This window comes from Electrona antarctica (genome assembly GCF_951216825.1).
Source record: "Electrona antarctica genome assembly, chromosome: 8".
NCBI lineage: Eukaryota > Metazoa > Chordata > Actinopteri > Myctophiformes > Myctophidae > Electrona > Electrona antarctica.
In genome coordinates, this window is record NC_136789.1 from 51529070 (window position 1) to 51554832 (window position 25763).

Here is a 25763-nt window from a genome sequence, read left to right on the forward strand (position 1 = left end):
GTTGAAAATGAGTGGAATGCCCCTTTAAGCTCAGCCTCAACTCAGGACCAACCAGCAGAAGGCATCCCTGAAGAAGGCCTCTTCTGCCCAAACATTGGTCATTTTAAAATAAAGAATTTGCATCGTGACTACGAGTTGTGCGACCTCTCCTCGTTTATGATCAAAGAATCATGTCTTAACTAGAAAAAGTGCCCTTCTGGGCACAGGTCTCCACCAGGAGGATAGGACTGTGTGAGATGTTTGGCAAAATGTTTAGTAGTAATATAAACATGTTTGCCTTGTATGGCAATTGGATGATTTGAGGCATTTTGTTCCAATCAACCTGTTTTGCAAAAATCAACGTGTTGGTGGCGCTATAACAGGCCAATGTGAAAAGGGTGGGATATATTCCTCAGCCTAGTAAGAAAATGTGTGAAAGATTTCGCGTAAATTGCATGCTGTGTTCATGATTTGAGGCTTTTGTTCAAAACGGGGCAATCTTGCAAAGTGTGAAAGGCAATTATAGCCAATTAGGGTGGAATATGAAATATGGGACAGATCCGACTTGAGCACATGACCATAGAGATACTGTGTAACGATTTGTGAGATTTTTGGACAGAATCTGGAGGAGTAATATCAAAAAATGTGTTTTACAAAAGTCGGCCTCCTGGTGGCGCTATAAAAGGCAGATGCGGAAAATGCAGGTCAAAGGTTTGTCCTTGGCCTCTAGGGAGTGTGCATGCAACGTTTCACGCAGATCGGTGCAGTTTTAGGTAACAAATGTGAAAAGCTGCCTCATGGTGGCGCTATAACAGGCCGTTCTGGAAAATGCGGGGCAGAGGTTCATCGTTGGCATCTAGGGAGTGTGTGTGCAAAGTTTGGCATCGACCGGGTTAACGGTGCCGGAGATTAGCTGGTAACGGACGGACGGAAGGACACACGGACGGACACACACACACACGGACGGACACACACACGGACGGAGTGCAAAACATACTCTCTCACCATGCCTTCGGCCTGGTGGAGACAATAATAATAATCAGTTAAATGTTTACCAAAAATAATTGTAAAACATACACAACCAGTGCAGGGAGGGTGAGGGGGAAAAAATGGGCATTAATGTTCTCTTCTCATTACTTAAAAGGTGTCGCAGCAGCATCATTCTAGCCAGTATTATATTTATTAACTTTTATGCGGTTAGAGCTCAGGATATAATCTCAGTAGAAACTGAATTTAAAACAATCTTACATTATTTCCATTATGAATAGTCAATTAAAGGTAGGCTACCTCAAAATGAATCCTGAAGAAACTCTGCCATTAAGTGAGATGAACGACGAACAGGAAGTTCCGTATTTGAATCCCAATGTTTATTATGCAAAGAAATGATGCAATAACTACACGATTAACAACGGAACTAACCTTTAATCATGCATAGAAAATATAAAAGAGATAAAAAATTTTTTTTACAAAGTACAACACGTGCAAAAGCACCCAAGTTTCCCAATCAAATCAGAGCCGTTGGTTGGTAGTGGAGATTTGAACCAAACAATGCCTTAATCTCCACAGTTTAAAGCCTAGTATTGTTTTTGGTTTTTTTAAGCCATTTGTAGAATAACAGCAGAAACATTGTGCAATGATACTTGCACGTAACGTTACATACATGCAAATATATATATATGTATGTACATTCTCAGCAAAGGCAAGACACAACAAACAGTATGTGATCCAAGGCTGCATTAACAGAGTCAGTACTTGCGGCCGTGCGGGGTTGTGAAGGCAGGGCTGTTTACCATCGGGGACTGTTGGCGGGAACGCAAAATGCGCGAGGACGGCGTGTGGTTGGCGCAGTCGTCGTCGTCGGTGTGGCGAGCGTGCGCGGGGTTGCATTTGCGTGTGGGCGTGCGCAGACTCTGAGGCAGGAGGCCGTGGAGGAAAGGCTTCTTCTCCGCCCCCGGTGGCTGGTTCTCCGCGTTGGCGCCGCAGACCCTCTTCTTGCAGGAGCGGCCGCCTCCGGCCAGGTGGTCCGAGGAGGCGGCGGAGGACTGCATGTGGGCCAGGCTGTCGGCCTGGCGCCTCAGGTCAGCCTTCACCAGCTGCAGGCTGTTCTGGAGCTCCACGAGGATCTGGTCCTGGGAAGGAGGAGCCGGCCCACACGGTTAGTTAGCAAATCAGTGCTGGGAGAGGAGGGGACAGTGGGTAAGATGGAGGGGACAGGAGAGGAGGGGACAGTGGGTAAGATGGAGGGGACGGGAGGGAGGAGGGGACAGTGGGTAAGATGGAGGGGACGGGAGAGGAGGGGACAGTGGGTAAGATGGAGGGGACGGGAGGGAGGGAGGAGGGGACAGTGGGTAAGATGGAGGGGACGGGAGAGGAGGGGACAGTGGGTAATATGGAGGGGACGGGAGAGGAGGGGACAGTGGGTAAGATGGAGGGGACAGGAGAGGAGGGGACAGTGGGTAAGATGGAGGGGACGGGAGGGAGGAGGGGACAGTGGGTAAGATGGAGGGGACAGGAGAGGAGGGGACAGTGGATAAGATGGAGGGGACAGGGAGGGAGGGAGGAGGGGACAGTGGATAAGATGGACAGGACAGGGAGGGAGGAGGGGACAGTGGATAAGATGGAGGGGACGGGAGGGAGGAGGGGACAGTGGATAAGATGGAGGGGACGGGAAAGGAGGGGACAGTGGGTAAGATGGAGGGGACGGGAGGGAGGAGGGGACAGTGGATAAGATGGAGGGGACAGGGAGGGAGGGAGGAGGGGACAGTGGATAAGATGGACAGGACAGGGAGGGAGGGAGGAGGGGACAGTGGATAAGATGGACAGGACAGGGAGGGAGGGAGGAGGGGACAGTGGATAAGATGGACAGGACAGGGAGGGAGAGAGGAGGGGACAGTGGATAAGATGGACAGGACAGGGAGGGAGAGAGGAGGGGACAGTGGATAAGATGGACAGGACAGGGAGGGAGGGAGGAGGGGACAGTGGATAAGATGGACAGGACAGGGAGGGAGGGAGGAGGGGACAGTGGATAAGATGGACAGGACAGGGAGGGAGGGAGGAGGGGACAGTGGATAAGATGGACAGGACAGGGAGGGAGGGAGGAGGGGACAGTGGATAAGATGGACAGGACAGGGAGGGAGGGAGGAGGGGACAGTGGATAGGATGGACAGGACAGGGAGGGAGGGAGGAGGGGACAGTGGATAAGATGGACAGGACAGGGAGGGAGGGAGGAGGGGACAGTGGATAAGATGGACAGGACAGGGAGGGAGGGAGGAGGGGACAGTGGATAAGATGGACAGGACAGGGAGGGAGGGAGGAGGGGACAGTGGATAAGATGGACAGGACAGGGAGGAGGGGACAGTGGATAGGATGGACAGGACAGGGAGGGAGGGAGGAGGGGACAGTGGATAGGATGGACAGGACAGGGAGGGGTGAAGGTCTATTCATACTCCAGTTTTAGGTGATAAGGTGACCACCGAAAACTACAACTTGACGTCACGGTGGTAAGCGACTCACCGCTCACCCAAACACATCTGTTTTTTACTAATCACCGTTTCGGTGGTCACCTTATCACCTAAAACTGAAGTATGAATAGGTGGTGAATTAGAGCCCAGCTGATATTTTGAGTCCAATAATGCCGCCAAGTCCCGGACCTAGACTGAGTACCGATGTTCCAGCGATATATGGTCAGAAAGTGCAAAATGTTTGAATCAATTTGAAAAACAAAGATTTGATTCAATTTCTCTTTGTGAACATTTAACTTCTAAGCAAAAAATAAATTGAGATATAAAAAACTATTTACAACTTAAGTCCTATTAAAAAAAAAGGCACAGATAGACAGTATACAAGCACAAAATTGCAACCCATTATGAGCTTATTGATCTGCTGTTGAATTCTTTGAATATGTTCGCCTGACATCATGTCCGAAATTGAGACACCAGACTGAAAGTGGGTAGAAGAAATTCGGGACGTCGGCTGCCGATACGTAGAACTGATGTCGTCAACAAAGTCAAATAATGGCCGATATATCTCAAGTCTGGCTCTGGAGTGGAAGTCAGTGATTGGTTGAAAGGAGGAGTGAAATGGAAGTGCATGATTGGCTGAAAGGAGGAGTGAAATGGAAGTGAATGATTGGCTGAAAGGAGGAGTGAAATGGAAGCGAAGGATTGGTTGAAATGGAGGCAGAGCTATAGCGAGCTTGGGGGAGGAGGGGTTCAGATGCAGCTGGCCCCGTCCATCGACGCGGAAGCATCCGGATTCAGAGTTAAAACCCGACACAGAGCGGAGGAGATGAACAGAGAGGCAGACTGAGCCATGAGGGGGGGAGAGAGAGGGAGGGAGTTGGGGAGAGAGAGAGAAGGTCAAAAGCAATGGCTTGTTCACGGGTTCTATCAATGTACTGGAATATAACGTTGCATAGATATTGCTTCTAGAACACCCAGAGGGTGCCCAGTTAAATTTGTTAATATAGCATCACAATTATTTTACCAATGCATCCATATTTTATACATTGGCTATTTGCAAATGAGTAGATGTAACTGCTGCTATTAAAATGCTTACTTTAAAAGGACTAAAATACAACAATTCATGGTCATAAGTTCATAAAGCATAATTCATAATAATTTCATGATGCATACAATAAATATGTGGTTCATAATTGATTTCATATGAGGTTAAGAATGTAAACATGATGTGATGATAACTTTGAGGCAGAACCAAGTTCCCTGTCTGTCAGTAGCAACACTGGACCATGTTTGATTGACTGATTGATGCATGATTGCCTGGCATTGCAGGCAGGTGGTACAAACTTTGTCTCACTCACTCGGACACTGGTCTGCATGAAGGAAGCAGCAGCACACTTGCAGTTTAGTGTGTCACAAACTGTTAAAGTAAGAAAGACGTCTGAAGCCAAAGCAGACTGTCAAAGGACATTATAAGAACTTTAAGCAACTCAAGATTCAAGAACCTCTTTTCACAACAAGCGGCCAACGAGGTATTTTAGATTAGTCTTTGATGTTGTGTTGTATGTGACACGTTCACCTGCGCATCGCGCATTTCTACATGTTTGGTATTTTCATTTGTTTAATCAATATTATGTATTATGATGCACTTTGTTGATTGATTTATGTGTATTTTTGTGTGAACATAGTTCTCACGGCATGGATGGAACAACTGAGGGATGAGAAGAATGCCCGAAATAAATGCCCGTTTATAAAGAACCGACCTGTGTCGTCAATGTTGGGAGAAGAGCTACAGTGAGAACTCGACTGCTCAACGCGGGTAGGAGAGACGACAACTCGACTGCTCAACGCGGGTAGGAGAGACGACAACCTCCGCGGGTGACAACGCAAGAGGATCCAGACTTCAGATACGCAAAGCCCACAAAGTAGGTGTCGGCAACTCGGCATAGCCAGTGCAAAGCAACGGCGATAGACTGTGTTGAAAGAGCAACGTTTCGAGTGACAGCCAAGAAGTTCCCTACCACAATCCTCAAGTTAAAGGTGGTGTGGGAAGCGGTTAAACTTGGAAATTGCAACAAGGACTCAGATCTATTAACCTTGCATATTGAGCTTAGCCTACACGTTTTTGGGATCTTTCTAATGAGCTGGTATTTGCAGTTGTTACATTGCTGGATAGTATAAGAAGAATTTAAATAACTCACATAAGCAAGTGAACAGAGTTTAAAGGTTTATATAAAGGTGTTTGCATTAAGATTGCAATTTTGTGTTTTACCAAACTAAAGGGTTTAAAGGCATAATTAAGTCATTTTTGTATTTCATGATAAAGGGTTAAAATAATTAATTTTGTTTTCACAAAGGTTTAAGACGTTTAAAGGGTAACAAGCTCATTGTGTTTATTTAAGTAAATAGTTTAAAGGACAACTCATTTGGTTTTCAGCTAAACTAAGAAGGTTAAAGGAGAACTACATTGTTTTGTTTTTTATTTTTATTTTCTGTGAAAAAGATAACCAAGGTTAAAGGTTAACTCCACTGTTGAAAAATATTTTTGGTATTTAAAGAATAAGGGATTTAAAGTGTTTCTAAGCAGATTTCCTCTGCATTAAGGTTTATTTCTTATTTTTTGAAGTCAATTTGAAGTAGGTCTGTACATATACTTACACACACTAGACACAATTCAAACTCATTACTCTCACACCTTCTATAACACACACACATTTATTCAAAATGTCTGACCCAAGCACCACAACCGGCCAAGAAGATGCCAACCAACCTCCACAAACCCAAGTCACAGATACTGAAGATGCCAATGTATCTACTCTATCCGAGGCTACAGCCACTGAATCCGAAGAAGTGGAGAACCTACGGAAAGGTGCAAGAAAACGAACTTTGACCCCGAAGGGAAGAGAACTTCAAGAAGAGAGGCTGCTGATTGTGCAACGTCGGTACAATAGTACTTATGCGAAATGGAAATGCCAAGCAAGAATCAGCAGAGAAGCGTTGGATGAGAGCCCTGGAGTTTCCTCTGAAGACGAATTGAAAGAACTCATTAGGGACATTGAAAGAAACTGTTCCGATGTAAAGAACGCCTATGAAGAATTACGTCGACTTGAGACCCCTGAACAAGACCTACGGCGTAAGGTTGACACCTGTGTGTCTCTTTCAGAATTCATTGTTCAGAAGGCAACAAGGCAACTTCAAGGACATTCAGAAGAGGAAGAATGGCCTGATTTCGGATCTATCCTGGACTCAACAGGTTCTTTGTCAAAGCCACCGTCTCATCATTCAAAATATGGTTCTACCCACTCTAGCAGCAACACAATCAAAAGAAATGAGGCTGCAGCTGAAGCCGCTGCATCCCAAGAAGTTCTGTCAGTGTTGGACGAACAAGAGAGGGAAACAAGAGAAATTCTAAGGCTACAGGCTGAAGAAAGGCGAAGACTGGCACAATTTGAAGCTGAGAAGCTAGCACTTGACTCTGAGACGCTAGCCAGACAACAAGCGATGGAGGCTGAGACACTGGCCAGACAACAAGCGATAAAGGAAAGACAACGAAAGATTGAACGCCTAGAAGAAGTCAAGAAGTTGAATGCTGCACAAGCTCGAGTGAGGGTCTATGATGCAGCCGAAAACAATTCCGTTCATTCCTCAAACACCCCTAACATAACTCAATCCCAGCCAATAACACAAGCCCTCAACATTTCAAGTTCCCCATTTATTCCTCAATCCAAAACAGTTACAATACGAGCTCCCCAGGTCACAAGTTCCCCTTTCATTCCTCAATATCACCAAGTAACAAGTCAAGCCCCTAGTCCCCAAGGTCAACCTCAAGCAGCTCCAACGCCCTCGCCCCAAGGTAGCCTTGATTTGGTCAACATGCTAGCAGAAGCTATAAGTTCTAACCGTCTCCCAGCTCCAGAGCCCACAGTATTCACGGGAGATCCGTTGAAATTCAAAGATTGGCAACTATCTTTCAGAGTATTGATAGACAAGAAAAACATTTCGAAGGAAGAGAAACTGTACTATCTGAGAAAGTACGTGGGCGGCGCTGCAAAGAAAGCCGTTGAAGGTTTCTTCTTACCAGGCACCGAAGAAGCATACGACACAGCCTGGCAGCTGTTGGAAGAGCGGTTTGGAGACCTATTCCTAATTGGGAAGTCCTTCAGGGACAAACTGCATGCATGGCCAAAGATAGGTCCAAGAGATAGCCATGAGCTAAGAGACTTTGCAGATTTCCTCAAGGGCTGCGAAGCTGCAATGCCTTACATTGACACATTGAATATTCTCAACGACTGTAATGAGAATCAACAAATGCTGCTGAAGTTACCAGATTGGTTGGTGTCCAGTTGGAACCGCAAGGTAAATAATGTCAGAAAAGAAAGGGCTCAATACCCTTCTTTCAAAGAGTTTGTAGACTTTATGTCAGAAGAAGCAAGAATTGCTTGTCATCCCGTTTGCTCACTACAAGCACTCAGGGGTAACGAAAGAGAGAGACCAAGACAACCACGTAGCCAACCCATTCAAGCAAGGACAATGGCCACAAACGCAACGCAAAGTAATACCCTGTCATGCATCTTCTGCGAAAGAACAGGACACAACCTTGCTAAGTGCAGAAAGTTTGCAGAAAAGACAGTACAAGATCGTGTTAAGTTTGTGCAAATTGAGAAGCTTTGCTTTGGATGTTTGGAGACAGGTCACCGATCAAATACATGTGAAAACAAGTGCACATGTGAAAGATGTCAGAAGAAACACCCTACATGTTTACACGATGACAACTTCAAATGGTCAATGCCTACAAGAGGAGACAACTCTAATGATGAGGCAGGCGCTACAGAGGTGAATGCAACAGCATTAGCAACTGCCACCCGAATCATCCAAGAAGGTGTAAACACACGAACGTCCTCAATCGTACCAGTCTGGGTCTCATCCATGAAACAGCCAGATCAAGAAGTTCTTGTCTATGCGCTCTTAGACACACAGAGCGATACAACGTTCATACTTGGCGAAGTAGCACAAGAGTTAAACGCAAACAAGATGAATGTCAAGGTGCGAGTATCCACAATATGTACGAGGTCAACAGTCGTACCATGTCAGAAGTTGAAAAACCTACAAGTAAGAGGATACAACTTGGAGAAAAGGATTCCATTGCTACAAGTCTTCACGCAAGAGTTAATTCCAGCAGACAGGTTGCACGTTCCAACTTCGGAAACGGCTCTGCGGTGGCCTCATCTGGAACAATTGGCGGATAAGATTCCACCTCTATTGGACTGCAAAATAGGCCTACTGATTGGCTACAACTGTCAACAAGCCCTTCTACCAAGAGAAATCCTGTCAGGAGAAGATGATCATCCATATGCACAGCGGACCGATCTTGGCTGGAGCATCATCGGCGGCTCACATCCGGTGAACGACTGCAGCGAGGCAGTGAGTATCAGTCACAGAATCATAGTGCAACAAGTGACACCTGCTGTACAGACATCGGTTGAGTTCAAGACAGAAGTGCACAGAGCGTGCAAATATCAAGTTAAAGGGATCAAACCCACAGACAATAAACAACGAACAGTTCAGTCAAAGGAGTCTAACCAGCTGAAGGGACCTGACTGTCCTGTGCAACAGAATCTTCCACACAGAGAGAAAATGGTGGGAGAACTAGGAACAACCACTGACCTTTGCAAGGTTCCAGTCAACAAAGTCAAGACAGTGGAATTGAATTCAGTGAGGAACCACTTCACAAAGTCCTCTAACTGGTCCAAGGCATTAAGGCCTGTCGCAAGGCTGAAGAGACTTATCAAAGAGTTCACGGGACCTAAGTCCAGAATGAATGAAACGTCTAGACAGATGCAAGAAGTCTTCACTGAAGAAACTCCAAAAATCAAGCTCCAGACGGAAGGAACCCTGGACAAGAGTAATAGCCTCAAGGTGGGAGGACGGCTGTCCCTATCAACCTTTCACCACGACGTGAAATATCCCACAATACTACCACCAACTGGACAGTTCCACAAAGAAGACATCCAGCTGAATGAGAGGTGGAGAAGAGTACACTTCCTAGCCAGTGAATTCTGGCCCAGATGGAAAAATGAATACCCTGATGGAGATGGTGCTAAGGAGGAAGCCGCTGGTCAGTGACACTACACTTAGTACTAGCAAACCACACACAAGTCACACACTCATGCACAGGGTCACACTCACTGAAATTCAAACATTTTAATTTGTTCTTTGTTTTATTTGTTTACAAGAAAATCCCACATGTCAAATGATGAGTGATTTGGTGGGAGTGTAACTGCTGCTATTAAAATGCTTACTTTAAAAGGACTAAAATACAACAATTCATGGTCATAAGTTCATAAAGCATAATTCATAATAATTTCATGATGCATACAATAAATATGTGGTTCATAATTGATTTCATATGAGGTTAAGAATGTAAACATGATGTGATGATAACTTTGAGGCAGAACCAAGTTCCCTGTCTGTCAGTAGCAACACTGGACCATGTTTGATTGACTGATTGATGCATGATTGCCTGGCATTGCAGGCAGGTGGTACAAACTTTGTCTCACTCACTCGGACACTGGTCTGCATGAAGGAAGCAGCAGCACACTTGCAGTTTAGTGTGTCACAAACTGTTAAAGTAAGAAAGACGTCTGAAGCCAAAGCAGACTGTCAAAGGACATTATAAGAACTTTAAGCAACTCAAGATTCAAGAACCTCTTTTCACAACAAGCGGCCAACGAGGTATTTTAGATTAGTCTTTGATGTTGTGTTGTATGTGACACGTTCACCTGCGCATCGCGCATTTCTACATGTTTGGTATTTTCATTTGTTTAATCAATATTATGTATTATGATGCACTTTGTTGATTGATTTATGTGTATTTTTGTGTGAACATAGTTCTCACGGCATGGATGGAACAACTGAGGGATGAGAAGAATGCCCGAAATAAATGCCCGTTTATAAAGAACCGACCTGTGTCGTCAATGTTGGGAGAAGAGCTACAGTAGATGTACCAGCTCACACGCTGTGAGCTGGTACAAGCTGCTTTTTGTTTTGAAAGAAATAATAATGTGTAAAAAATAATTTCATGACATTAATTTATTTATTTTTCGTTTTTCTTTTAGGTTTTATGACCTCAATTACACGCCAAAAAAAAACGAACTTTGAACATTCAGTGGATTTTCTGTGGTCTGGAGTTTTCTCTGGGGTTTGGAAGCCTTTTGAGCTGCAACGAAAACAGGCAAAACAGTGAAAACAATCTACTGGCAAATCCCATTGACATGTATGGGATTTGCAGGCTGTGACATCAAAAACAGCAGGAAAATAAGCACTTGTTTAACTTTGAGCCAGAAAACCCCGGACCACAGAAAATCTACTCAATGTTAAAAGTTCAGTTTTTTTTTGGATGCAATTCACTCTTCGCTAAGTCCCACCCAAGCCCGTTCTTGGCCAATACCACATTAGCGACGGTTACTATGTTAGGATCCTGGTCACGCTTTCAATGCTGGTCAAAATGTTTCAGCAGTGTCAATAAATATATTTGCTGTACAGCATGTGTGGACCTCAGAAAGATGGTTTGTTTTCTTACCTTGTTATGAGCAAACTAGTCCATTCCATGAATCAGTTTATGACATCAGGAAAACTCGTTTTATTTTCGTCTTTTGATAGATTTATAAAGTAACTATTTTGGTGTGAAGCGGTTCTGGTGTTCCCAACTCTCGTTTGTAAACAAGTCGCCATGCTGTTTGAGATGCACCCAGCTGCAGTCCCAGACATTTCTCCTAAAGTGTCTCCCTCAAACACGTCCAAAATTGTGTATGGTGTTTGCGACAAGTGGACGAGATCAAATACATTTGTTTAATGTTTACATCCAACGGCCTGAGACCGAGGCTACTTCAGAAGTGGGTGTACAGATTTGGACCAATCAGATCGTTTTGTAGGCAAACCGGAACTTCTTACCACACAAACTTGTCAGGGTTGCCAGGTCTGCTTATTTCCCGCTACTTTTGGCTTAAGGCTAATAATTAGTGTATGTAATACATTACCAAAACATGAATTATCATAGACATATGCCTACATAGTATTTATAATGATAAATGCATACAATCTTTTTATTATGATTATATATGGTCATATTATTGTGTTCGTTTTGGCTTGTTTTTCTTGATTTGGCTTTAAGAGTTGGCTTGTTTTTGGAGGTGGGTTGGCTTATTTCTCTCACACAATGTGGCAACACTGAAGTCAAAACAAAAACAAGACAACCTTGACATTTTTTATTAAAAATATAACCGCATGAGTTTTCCTGATGTCATAAACGGTCAGAATCAGCTTAGTGTTCTAAAAGAGTGACTTTGAGAGCTGTTTCCCCGTTACAATGGAAGTCAATGAGAGCCTATTTTTATTTCTAATATGTACTATTAAACTGCACAACGGAGCGAAATAATTCATGGAATGGACTAGTTTGCTCACAACAAGGTAAGAAAACAAACCCTCTTTCTGAGGTCCACACATGCTGTACAGCAAATATATTTATTGACACTGCTTAAACATTTTGACCAGCATTGAAAGCGTGACCAGGATCCTAACATAGTAACCGTCGCTAACGTGGCATTGGCCAAGAACGGGCTTGGGTGGGACTTAGCGAAGAGCTAATTGAGCTCAGCGAACCTAAATTTAAAAAAAAATAATAATGATCATGATGGCAGCTCCTGTGTGCAGACAGACAGAGGTGTGTATACCTGTTTGGCCAGGGTCTCGTCTGCAGAAGTCATGTGTGCAGACAGACAGAGGTGTGTATACCTGTTTGGCCAGGGTCTCGTCTGCAGAAGTCATGTGTGCAGACAGACAGAGGTGTGTATACCTGTTTGGCCAGGGTCTCGTCTGCAGAAGTCATGTGTGCAGACAGACAGAGGTGTGTATACCTGTTTGGCCAGGGTCTCGTCTGCAGAAGTCATGTGTGCAGACAGACAGAGGTGTGTATACCTGTTTGGCCAGGGTCTCGTCTGCAGAAGTCAGGTTCCTACGGAGTCTCTCTCCTCCCGTGTTGCGGCAGCAGGCTCTCTCACTGGACTGCAGGGTGGTTCCCATCCTCTGCAGGTCCACTCGCAGCTGACGCAGGTTCTGGTGACAAGAGTTAGGAGGAGAAAGTTTAGGAAATGAGTCTGACCAACACTAAAATTGACCAAAACTTTAAAGGCTCATTCATAGTCTGGATTTTCGGTGGTGAGGTGACCACCGGAGCTGAAATAACGTTGAGCGGTGGTGAGTAAAAACAGAGAGAAGGGCAAAGCAAAGCAAAGCAAAGTTGCTATATTTACCCAGGGTAACTGGACTAAGCATCAGATACTTGTTTACAGCCAGGCCCTGCTCATAGAACATTTCATGGTAGTGGTTCAATGCCTTGCTCAAGGGCACTTCAGCGGTGGTAATTTTAACGTGCCGGTCCGGGGATACGAACTGGCGACCTTCCGGTATCAAGACCGATACGCAAACCGTTCGGCCACCGCTGCCGCTGGGGCGGTGGTTTGCTCTTCACCGCGGCTCGTGGCGTCGTTCGGTGGTCACCTAACCACCGAAAATCCAGACTATGTATGACCCTTTAGTCAACTGAGATTAGTTCATTCAACCGTCTCACCCGTTGGCAGGTCTTCAGCTTGCGGTCGGTGGTGTTGGTGAGGGTGCCGGTCGGGCCCGGTACCGTCAGCTGCACCTCCAGCTTCCTCATCTCTGTGGAGACATTCCAGTAAAACACTGTTCACCTCCCCGCAAGAGAACTGCAACACCGTTCTAGCCTGGCGTAGCCATACTAATATCACTGCGACGATATGAAGTCTGGTTCCCCTCTGTGTTTTTTTTCAAGGGCGGTTAGTGGTTACGAAAAGATTCAAACAGACCTACAAACAATCAGAGCATTGCAGCCCGGTACGCGACACACATACTGGGCCCTGGTTGGTTGTATAGCCTGGTAAGCCCACCCTATATTTGCATAAAGGGCCCTAGTTTGTCCTCCACTACTGCTGGTCCGTGAAACACGGCCACAATTGAGCGACACCAGACACTCAATCTATCTGGGGCAAGTCCTCACTCGCTCATCCCCGGGTTCACGGAAGTCATTTCTCTATGGAGAATAACATGGGGGTCATCTTAAAATCATCTCATATAAGCATTGTGGTCCAAAAATAAACTAAGTGTCTCGGCGGAATTGTCGGGGAGGTGGCTCCGTGTCGTTTACAACCGTCAGTCACTCATATTTGATACCGTCCGTTTCTAGCGAAAATGCAACTAATTCAGCAGCAGTAACATTAGCGTTCTCTCTCAGTCAGTTGATTCTTCATATCCATACGAGTGAAACGGCCAGGATGACATGTTTATTTTTCAAACACAGTCAGTTCTTATATGAGGCGATCTAAAATCCCCCTATGGAGATTACAATGCAAATAAAAAGTACATGAACCCGTGGACTTAGCGCCCTCTACCGATATTGACGTCAGACTTCGGTGCTCTATTGCAATGGCAGATTAAATGTTGGCTAGTGGCTACGCGAGTCTAACACCGTTCACCTCTCCGAAATACGACGTCTAGAGCAGGGGTCCTAAAACTCTTATGACTCGGGGCACTCCTGTAACCACCTTTTTCATCCACGGGGGCAGCCCTGAATGACATTGCACATCTTTAGACCCTTATGCCACATTATGGAACGCAAATATGTAAATCTTTCCCCTGAGCTACAGTACGTCAGGAGGAAAACTGGAGAGAATATCAGTTTCCATTGGGACGGATTGAAAAAGACTTTACACTCGCGCAGCACGTTGTGAGCACGGAGATCAGCCATTTTTGTCGAAGAGATTTGGTGTAGATCAAAAAAGGACTCGCCAAGTACAGGGAAAGAAAGTCAATGTCAAGCTCGTTAGACTGGCTGATTTCACCGTTTGTTGTAGGACTTACGAGTATTACCGTATATTCGTTTCAACAGAGCTTTATTGGCATGAGAAAACATACGTTTACATTGCCAAAGCAAAGTGTCAAGATATATAACAACAATAAATGAATGGGGAAGTATATACAGTTGAAGGGGGTAGAACTACAGCATTGTGTAAACTGATATTTCACATTGCAAGTTTGCAACGTTATATATTACATGTCGACAAGGGTATAAAGATTTTTGAGACAAATCGCAGCAATCTTTCATGATTTTTCACTTTTGGTACAATTAGCAGCATGTTTTTCCAAACGATATAAATGAGTGTACAAAAAGCCTCACATTTCAAATGTGTTTAAAAAAGGTAGTAGCTCTGTTTAACTGTACAGTAGTTCCACTGTACAGAGGGTTAGATTAGGGTGCAGGTGGTTGGTTGGTTAGTGGTCCTCAAGGTGGTTGTATTCCATTGGCCAACCTTCTTTTCTCACAGTGTATATACACACAACAGATTGGGGTCAAATTGTGAATTTAAAGGAGAAATCCATACTAAATGGATTTCTTACCTTTCTTTGTAGTTGTTACGTCCCCACCAAAGAGGTCCAGGTGTTATTTTGTGGAAAAGCTCCTTATTGGCTATTTCCCCTACCATTTTTGAGTGGTGTAAACCACTCCTACAACTGGCTTTTGTGTGCAGAAAAAAATGAGCATGGTTGCTATGTTCAAAATAATTTCTGACGTAATTAAATCACACCCGGGTGAACTGGATGACCTTAGCAACCATGGTCATTTTCTCTGCACAGAAAAAGCCAGTTGTGAAATCACATCCGGGTGTGATTACATTACGTCAGATCAGAGCTGATCAGGCTACATAATACCTTACCTTATTTCATTACGTCAGACATTACGTCAGACCACAGCTGATCATGCTATATAAAACCTTACACCACTCAGTTCACACGGGTGTGATTTTTTTGTATATATCCTCTCTTCATAATGTAAATAATATCCCAAGCGGCATACTTTACTACTTATTGGGATGGAAATAAGCGAATTAGCACAACACCCCATAGCCCCATTCAATTCAGTGCAATTCATTGATGGCTTATGGTAGGGGAAATAGCCAATAAGGAGTTTTTGCCCCAAAAAACACCTGGACCTCTTTGGTGGGGACGTAACGACTACAAAGAAAGGTAAGAGAGCCTTCTAGCATGGAATTCTCCTTTAAGGTTGGAACACAGTTCCATGGCATTAATATATGGTACGGACTAACCTCACGTCACCAGGCTTTCCACCTCGGGAGGATAAATATTTTTTATCCCACGATTTTGCAACCCATTCTTTCACCCAGTGTCAATTATCTAATGTAATCCTGGGCGCTACACTTCCTCTGCCAACCTGGGGGGGCAGCAGACTGACCTCATGCTTCCTTCTATGCCTGAGGAGTCCAAGCTGCTTCTTTTCACCTGACAGGGGGGAGTTTCCCCAGCCGGACGTAGTACGTGGAAGGAACACGTTATTGCGACCAGTTCCTTTCCCCCTCCACCAGGCGCCCCGGCTGGCCAGGGGGAGGCAGTTTATAGAGACCAGGATTACGGCATGTTTTTTTGTGAGGGTACCTACCCTAGGGCAGTGGTTCCCTAGGTGGGGTCCGGGGACCCCCTGGGGTACTTGAGGGAGTTCCAGGGGGGACCCAGCTAAATGATCATTTGGAACCGAATGGACCCTTATGGGTCTGTAACTCAGAGTGTACAAATGGAATTTCTACGCTCTTAAATTAGCATTAGTCCCAGAGATAGAAATGCTATTAAATGGGGGTCCGTAGACTAATGCATGTGAAACTGGGGGTCACTGCTAGAGCCATAAAATCTTCTCTTATGGGGGTCCCTGGCATATCTTTTCAAATGGGGGTCCGCAGGCTAATAAATGTCAATTTGGGGGTCCTTGACATGAAAAAGTTTGGGAACCACTGCCCTAGGGGACACATTGGGGAGAACACGCAAACTCCACACAGAAAGGGCCTAAAAAAAGGTTTAAAGTTTAAAAGTAGGCTCCTTGCCCACCTTGCGTTTTGAACGTCAACTCGGCGCGGCACTGGGTGAGCTCCGCCTGCAGGCTGGCCACTTCCACCGTGGTGTTGTTCCTGGCCACGCTGCGCTGAGAGCGCCTCAGGAGGGGTAGAACCTGAGGCGCTGCCAGAGGAGGCTGCATGGGAGGAGGCATGAGCACCGAGGCCTCTCTGTCCTCCGCTGTGGTCTCCTCCGCTCTCCTGTCCCATTCTCTCTTCTTCTCCAGCATGTCGGTCAGATCCTGGATCTCCTCGTCTCGTGCCTAGAAGGAGGAGGAGAGAGAGAACAGGAGAGGAGGAGAGAGTTCAACGACATGGAAGAAGAAAAAAAACAGCTCATGTCCGCACTAGTAATGGAGTAGCCTCGGAAACCCAGACGTTTTTATTTCCAGGGAGAAAAAAAGAAAGTCCACTTCAATTCGGCATAGAGTAGCGCAAACGTCGGTCACTCTCTGCTGATTTCTGATCGTCTGCACCTTTGTTGAATTGACGCACACACACACACTCCTCTCGCTCTCTGTCGCTCTAATTAATTAGTCTCATGTCGCGCAGCTGCGTCTAGATTCTCCCGGCGGGTCCTGCCGGGAGCTGCCCTATGCCATAGAAAGCATAGGTGGGTTATGGCGTAATAGTACAGGAAATCTATGGAAAATACAGGATCAACCTCTAACTAATTGCAAAAAAACCAAAAAAGGTAATATTTTCTAAATTTCCTCATGCTTTAAGTAGCATGTGACATATCAAACTAGGGGGTTTTCATGATGCTGAATCCATTCCAAGCATTAGTTTTGCATAAAAACACTCATTGGGCTAAATTTGGCCATAGCAACTTGCCCAAATGTGCTGACCTCATTACATTTTGGCAAGTTGCTATGGCCAAATTTAGCCCAATGAGTGTTTTTATGCAAAACGAATGCTTGGAATGGCTTCAGCATCATGACAACAACCTAGTTTGATATGTCACATGCTACTTAAAGCATAAGGAAATTTAGAAAATATTGCCTTATAATAGGATGTCAATGGTAGCCAAAACTGTACAGGCCATTTTCAACACTTTCCCCTCAGACAATTCCAGGCAACTTTCTTTCTGTTATTCAGGATATATTGAAGATGCAAAATCAGTTGAGTTTGGTTTTTTTGCAATTAGTTAGAGGTCAAATTACATTATTACTGGACTATAATGGAGTGACTGAAGCCAGAGAGATTCTCTCACAAGGCTCCATGGGGGTTTGCCGGGTTCCACCCAGCAAAATGAGGAAACTTATAAGCACTTTTCAACGTGCTGCCTGCCTGCACGGTGACCATGAGATAACGTGTGATCATCACGGGTCGTACGACGCCTCTGTCGGGGTGGCAACCTCACATGCCCAAAACTGATACTATTCAAATTAAAAGAAAATACCCAAAGTAACAGATCTACAAGCTCAGAACGTGTCGGTACGCGAATCGTCTTGAGCGTGTGGATCTGCTACTTTTGATGCTTTTTGTGTGTGACGCTGTAGTATGTATGATCAAGTAGTCAGTGGTGTGCGAGTGCTGTGAGCACTAGGCTGGGTAGGTGTGTGTATGTGTAGGTGCGTGTATGTGTATGTGTGTGTGTGTGTACACTGTGAGCACTAGGCTAGCAGTGGGTCTCACTCTCACCTCCAGCTGCTGACCGTAGTATTCCTTCAGGTTTTTCTTGAGGTTTTCGATCCTGGCCTCGTACCTCTCCTCCAGCATGTCTCTCTCCAGCTCCAGGCGTTCACTAGGGAGGCCAAACATCATGTCACCGTTAACTTCCCACAAGTTGTAAATAATAATGTCATGTATTAATAATAATAATAATGACTGTATAAAGTTAGGGCCGTTCTCACAAAGCACGACAATAAAGATATCGTTTCACTTTAGTGGATGACAGAGTCCACACCACAACTAGAACAAAGACAATGGAGGAGACAACGATAGACAGAGGTTATAATTATTGACCAGATGTTAGGGCTGACCCAAAAAATAAAATATGAGTATTCGAAGCTTCGTTCGATGGCACGAAATTTGAACAAAAAAAAAATCTAGTTTTTGAGGGGCACAAGCCCCTCCTATATACAGCTTTTGTCTCCACACGTCTCATATTTTGCCATTGACAATGAAAGGAGAAATTAGGTCAAATATGACGTACATTTGTGGGAAGACAAACATTAAAATGCCATTGTACAATGAAGGGATAATTTACATCATATGTAGACGAGCAAATCGGCTAACCAATCGATCACATAAATTCAGTTGTTCATGAGATGATGTATAATTTATCACATTTTGAGCGGGAACCCCTTTTGGTGTTACATACATTATGTTATAATTTAGCTATTGAAAAATAGCAGATCTACAAGCTCATAGCGCGGCACCGAGTGCCGCGCTATGAACTTGTAGGTCTGCTATTTTTTGAAAAATGTGCCTCAAATCTTTCAGAAAATTGTCATGATTTAGAAGACATTTTTTTTAAATGTCGACGTCAGGCCTGAATGGGATAATGATAAGAGCGCCCCTCACTTCACACAGGTGTGATTGATCTACAACACATTGCAGCATGACATGACATGACTTCAAGTTCAAAGCCTGCATGTGCTTGAGCTCCACGACTCGTGAATCACTGACTCGCCATTATTTGCTATCAGTTCATACCTGAACTAGGGCATTAAGCAACTAGTCGACTAGTTTACTAGTCGACTAGTAAATCCACTAGTCAACCTTGTTGGTACTAGTTGACTAGTTGATAAGAAAAAAGTTTAAAAAAAAGTTTATTTTTATTTTTTTTCCCCGATTTTTGTAGGCCTCAAGATCAGGTAGATTATAGTTATAGTCTCCATGTACACAGTTATTTTTGAGTGGTGTAAACCACTCCTACAACTGGCTTTTTTGTGCAGAAAAAATGAGCATGGTTGCTATGTTCAAAATAATTTCTGACGTAATTAAATCACACCCGGGTGAACTGGATGACCGTAGCAACCATGCTCATTTTTTCTGCACAAAAAAAGCCAGTTGTGAAATCACATCCGGGTGTGATTTCATTACGTCAGATCAGAGCTGATCAGGCTATATAATACCTTACCTTATATAATACCTCATATCGGACAAAAACTCCAGCTGAATCAACTTCATGGTCACAAATCATCACATCAGAAGACGACCCTACCAGAATCAGACCTAAAGGCCATTCAGTCTTGAAGCCAAAGATCTGTGGTCAGACATTACGTCAGACCACAGCTGATCATGCTATATAAAACCTTACACCACTCAGTTCACACGGGTGTGATTTTTATTTACATAATAGGTAGTTAAACAACTAGTCGACTAGTAAACTAGGCAACTAGTCAACTAGTAAAAATGACTAGAAGTGAATGCCCTAACCTGAACTGGTTCTGCAGGGTGTTGATGTGCTCCATCATCTCGTCCACCACCTCCTCCCTCACCCTGGCCTCCAGCAGGTCCTTTTCGGCGCGCTGGCGCCACACCTCTCGCTTCAGAACGTCGATGGCCTCCAGCAGCATCTGGAGAAGAAGAAGCAGCACGGTGCCAACACAGGACGCCGTTACGTTAGCGGGGATGATCAATGAACGAGGAACATGTTTGACTGGTACCGTTCTTGTAACCTGGCTCCGCCAGATGGGAGAGACGCTTGCTTCACAACGTTTTTATTTTTATTTTTTGCTATTCTTTGCTTGGAAAAGCAAAACATGGAAACCCATGATGTTTTCATATACCCAGTTGCTTGGAAAGCACGATTCTGGCAACCTGTGCAATGTTTATGTATACCAAGTTGCTTGGAAGCCGCAAATGTGGCAACCTAGTGGGAATGTTTTTTTTTGTTTTTTTGTTATGTTTTAGTACTGTACTCCGGACTGTACTGTATTGTACTCTGGATTGTACTGTAGTGTACTGTACTGTGCTGTAGTGCACTGTGCTACTCCGTATTGTACTGTACTTATGTTGTCATTGTAGCACGTTGAGAATGCAACGAATGAAAGTGTGTTCTAAAGGAAATCCATTAGCATTGGTGTTATTATTGTTGGTATTATTATTTTTATTGGCGTTGTTGTTGTTATAATAATAAGGGTTATAATAATATTAATTATTAATACTAATAATAATAATTATTATTAATAGTGTTATTGGTATTATTATTAGTAGTAGTAGTGTTATTGTTGCTTGTGGTGAGACGGCAAATGATAGCAGTAATTACTGAGTAACGCCACCAGGGGGAGATCGTGTAAGGTGAGCAGTTAAGTGCGAGTATGCCTCTAGGTGAAGTGAATGAAATTAAACATGGCAGAGAAGTTTGGTGCATTTGTAGCAATGTCAATATGACAGCGCAACGCATCTGAGCAATTATGTACGTTGTGGCTACTGTTATATTGTAGTATTGGACGCGACGGGCGAGAACATAGCAATACAAATTGAGTTTGCACTTGTAAAGGTAGGATAAGGGTTTTAATGAAAATGCTTCTTAACACCTTCTATTGCTCTTTAAATCTTAAAATAGTCGATCTAGTGTACAATCTCACAAAGTGGCGCAGCCGTGTTGTTTTTGGCAGCAAATTTTGATTTTAGTTTTAGTCATAGTCTCTTCGATAGTTTTCCATTTAGTTTCAGTCACATTTTAGTCACCTGGGAATGTTTTAGTGCTGAGGTCACACACCGAGCGCGTTTTTCGGATTTCTAGCGGCGTTTCTCCGTCGGTTTTCCGAAAAACGCGCCCAGTGTGCAACCACCTTTAGTCTAGTTTTAGTCGACTAAATATCATAAGATTTTAGTCGACTAAATCTACAGTTGATTTAGTCGACAAAAATGTGTTTTGGCGGGCCTTGATGCCGTCGTAATGACTGTTTTTACACTTGCTGAAAATAGCCGATCTACAAGCTCGGAGCACGACGCGTTGTGAGCTTGTAGATCGGTTATTTTCAGCATGCAACCAATTACTTATACTGGATCTCTTGTCCACTAGTCCCTTCCTAACATTTTAGTCTAGTTTTTATTTGTTGACAAAATTGTCAATATATTTAGTCTTAGTTTTAGTCATCCTAGCTTAGTTTTCATTTAGTTTCCATTTAGTTTTCATCAGTGAAAAAAAGGTAGTTGCCGAACATTTTTCCATCTTGTTTTAGTCGACGAAATCAACACTGACGAGCAACATACCCGAGTATTCAACATGGTGACGTCTTCCTCCTCTTCGTCAGCGCTCTCCTCTTCCTCCTCCTCGTCCTCCTCCTCCAGGGCAGAGGCGTTGAGGGTGGAGGCGGGTTCGTTGAGGAGGGACAGGATGTACGCCACCCTGCTCTTGGTGGACGGCCCGTGGACCAGCTGGAATGAAACACACAAGACTAAACGAGTCAGTTTGAACTCACTCGTAGGGGTGGGCCATATGGACATTTTTCAAGCGGTATCACGACACACAATATTATCACGATTCTATTTCATGTCGGTTTTTTCTGAGGGGTTTTTTCACGTTACTTAACACATTGAGAGCCCACGCAAAACTGCCCAAAATCACTTTCACCTAGAAAATCCATTCACATTTTTTATAATTCAGCTGACTGTGGAGACAACACATGCTGGAACTTTTTACTTTGAAATGTTTTATAGTTTCTGAGTTATTTAATTTAAACGCCAAATGCATTATCAATGGCGAAAACACAAACTTTGGCACCACGTGTTAAAAAAAAAGAAAAAAATATATATATATATATATATATATTTGTTTTTTCCAAAGACGTCCACAGACGTCTTGGGCTATGCACGTGCGGTAATACCCAGGACGTCCACAGACGTTTTGGGCACAAAATGTGTTAACAGTTCAACCACCTACAAGGAAACAAAAACTAAAAGAAAAAAAAGGGGGTTGAGGCCATTTAGACAAAAATACGTAAGTATAAATTAAATTAAGCTATTGAACTGAAAAATCATATGTGCATTCACTGTATCGCGATATCGCTGAAAAGGCATATCGTGGAGACATTGTATGGTCTCGAAGATATTCATCACGATATCGCCCCACCCCTACTCACTCGTACGAGATCTTTCATCATAATAATCACGCTGGTTCAATATCATGCATCATTATCAGATATTGAGATAATAGTACTGCCGTAGCAGACAACCCGCAGCACTCAAACAAAATCCTTATAGGTGCAAGGCTCGAAGATATTCCTTCATCTCTCATTATCAGATATCACATTCTTATTATCACATAGTAAGTAAGTAGCCTTGCCGAGCCATGAGGCCCTTAGGGGCAAGAGCCTATCTCCTGTTTCTGTAGCGTGAGGCAGCTTGATGTACAAGTACACCCCCTGGACATGACGCTAGTATGTCGCAGGGACTTACCCCCAATCCAACCCTTGATGCTGAGTGTCAAGCAGGGAGGCACTGGGTCCCATTTTTTAGAGTCTTTGGTATGACCCGGCCGGGGATTGAACCCCAACCTCCCAGTCACAGGGCGGACACTCTAACCACAAGACCACTGAGCTGGTATATATTATCACATAGACAGACATGTTTTTCCTTGGAGCTTTCATTTCCTTACATCGCTGGTTCTCAAAGTGGGGTCCGAGCTTATGCATCATTTTTTTAACATTTTTGAAAAGTAAATACTAAATTCATTTTGAATTTTTCAATACAAAATCTCCCCTTCACTTGAAAAAAATAAAATGTTTTTTTTTGGGCGAATGAATTTGCACACAGAAAAAAGCTCCCGTCGGCGTTATGGAACATTTGGTTTCAACACCCTCAGTTCAATTCATGCTGAGGATTTTACATTGTAAATTTTACTTTTTTTTTTATCAAACGGGGATCCACACTGCCCTAAAATGCATAGTTAATAATGCAGAGGTTGTTGAAATTAACCCATTTTGGGCGGGAACCCCTTTTGGTGTTTTAAACATGTTATAATTTAGCTATTGAAAAATAGCAGATCTACAAGCTCATAGCGCGCCATCGAGTGGCGCGCTACGAGCTTGTAGGTCTGCAATTTTTGAAAAATCGTGAAAATATTTATTTCAGAAAACTGGAGGATCTAGAAGATTTGTTTTTTAAATTTTGAGGCCAGGCCTAAATGGTAGGTAAGGTAAGGTAATTGTATTTATAAAGCACCTTTCAAAACAAATGTCACAAGGTGGTGCTGTACAATAAATAAAATGAAATAAAACAAGAGCAACACACAGATCAACAATAAAACGACAACACAATGACAGAGTAGTGATAAAATATATAAACATGCAGTACCATATAGACAGTATTACAAACAAAAGTGCTTACGAAACAAATGGGTTTTTAGCAGCTTTTTGAACGTATAAATGGGTTGAAACTGGTTTGAGAACCGTGGTCCTACAGAACCAAGAGGATGTGTGTGCGTGTGTGTGTGTGTACCTGGGTGGCGATGGCGGAGAACTTGAGCGCCTGCAGCGTCTCGTCGTAGATGGCGGAGCAGGGGTTGATGTTGACCACCATGCAGGAGGTGCCGCGGCCGCAGAAGAAGCCCTGCAGGACGCGCGTCAGCTTGCTGTCCCTGAAGGGAACCAGCTGAGGAGGTCTGGACCTGATGATCCAGGTGTGCAGGGGAGAGAGAGAGAGAGAGAGACAATGATGATCCATAGGCAGGAGAGAGAGAGAGACAACGTTAACGCACTGAGGGAACCAGCTGAGGAGGTCTGGACCTGATGATCCAGGTGTGCAGGGGAGAGAGAGAGAGACAATGATGATCCATAGGCAGGAGAGAGAGAGAGAGACAACGTTAACGCACTGAGGGAACCAGCTGAGGAGGTCTGGACCTGATGATCCAGGTGTGCAGGGGAGAGAGAGAGAGAGAGACAATGATGATCCATAGGCAGGAGAGAGAGAGAGAGACAACGTTAACGCACTGAGGGAACCAGCTGAGGAGGTCTGGACCTGATGATCCAGGTGTGCAGGAGAGAGAGAGAGACAATGATGATCCATAGGCAGGGGAGAGAGAGAGACAACGTTAACACACTGAGGGAACCAGCTGAGGAGGGCTGGACCTGATGATCCAGGTGTGCAGGGGAGAGAGAGAGACAATGATGATCCATAGGCAGGAGAGAGAGAGAGACAACGTTAACGCACTGAGGGAACCAGCTGAGGAGGTCTGGACCTGATGATCCATGTGTGCAGGGGAGAGAGAGAGAGAGAGAGACAATGATGATCCATAGGCAGGAGAGAGAGAGAGACAACGTTAACACACTGAGGGAACCAGCTGAGGAGGTCTGGACCTGATGATCCAGGTGTGCAGGGGAGAGAGAGAGAGAGAGAGACAATGATGATCCATAGGCAGGAGAGAGAGAGAGACAACGTTAACGCACTGAGGGAACCAGCTGAGGAGGTCTGGACCTGATGATCCAGGTGTGCAGGGGAGAGAGAGAGAGAGAGAGACAATGATGATCCATAGGCAGGAGAGAGAGAGAGAGACAACGTTAACGCACTGAGGGAACCAGCTGAGGAGGTCTGGACCTGATGATCCAGGTGTGCAGGGGAGAGAGAGAGAGACAACGTTAACGCACTGAGGGAACCAGCTGAGGAGGGCTGGACCTGATGATCCAGGTGTGCAGGGGAGAGAGAGAGAGAGAGAGAGACAATGATGATCCATAGGCAGGGGAGAGAGAGAGACAACGTTAACACACTGAGGGAACCAGCTGAGGAGGTCTGGACCTGATGATCCAGGTGTGCAGGGGAGAGAGAGAGAGACAATGATGATCCATAGGCAGGAGAGAGAGAGAGACAACGTTAACGCACTGAGGGAACCAGCTGAGGAGGTCTGGACCTGATGATCCAGGTGTGCAGGGGAGAGAGAGAGAGAGAGAGACAATGATGATCCATAGGCAGGGGAGAGAGAGAGACAACGTTAACACACTGAGGGAACCAGCTGAGGAGGTCTGGACCTGATGATCCAGGTGTGCAGGGGAGAGAGAGAGAGAGACAATGATGATCCATAGGCAGGAGAGAGAGAGACAACGTTAACGCACTGAGGGAACCAGCTGAGGAGGGCTGGACCTGATGATCCAGGTGTGCAGGGGAGAGAGAGAGAGAGACAATGATGATCCATAGGCAGGGGAGAGAGAGAGACAACGTTAACACACTGAGGGAACCAGCTGAGGAGGGCTGGACCTGATTATCCAGGTGTGCAGGGGAGAGAGAGAGAGACAATGATGATCCATAGGCAGGAGAGAGAGAGAGAGACAACGTTAACGCACTGAGGGAACCAGCTGAGGAGGGCTGGACCTGATGATCCAGGTGTGCAGGGGAGAGAGAGAGAGAGAGAGACAATGATGATCCATAGGCAGGGGAGAGAGAGAGACAACGTTAACGCACT

The 25763-nt window shown here is 44.6% G+C and overlaps 1 protein-coding gene across 2 annotated transcripts in view; it reads right to left on the reverse strand.

The window, feature by feature from the left end:
• Positions 1-1331: 1331 nt before the first annotated feature.
• Positions 1332-25763, reverse strand: part of kif20a (kinesin family member 20A) — a 44184-nt gene continuing 19752 nt past the window's right edge. For both annotated transcript variants that reach the window (XM_079507147.1, XM_079507148.1), the window contains exons 12-19: positions 23810-23978; positions 21584-21748; positions 19799-19938; positions 18056-18158; positions 16407-16674; positions 13063-13154; positions 12411-12548; positions 1332-2108 (exon numbers count right to left, since the gene is read on the reverse strand). In XM_079507147.1, the coding sequence (XP_079363273.1) occupies positions 1725-2108; positions 12411-12548; positions 13063-13154; positions 16407-16674; positions 18056-18158; positions 19799-19938; positions 21584-21748; positions 23810-23978 (1459 nt within the window). In that variant the 3' untranslated portion in view covers positions 1332-1724. The remainder of the gene's footprint in view (positions 2109-12410; positions 12549-13062; positions 13155-16406; positions 16675-18055; positions 18159-19798; positions 19939-21583; positions 21749-23809; positions 23979-25763) is intronic.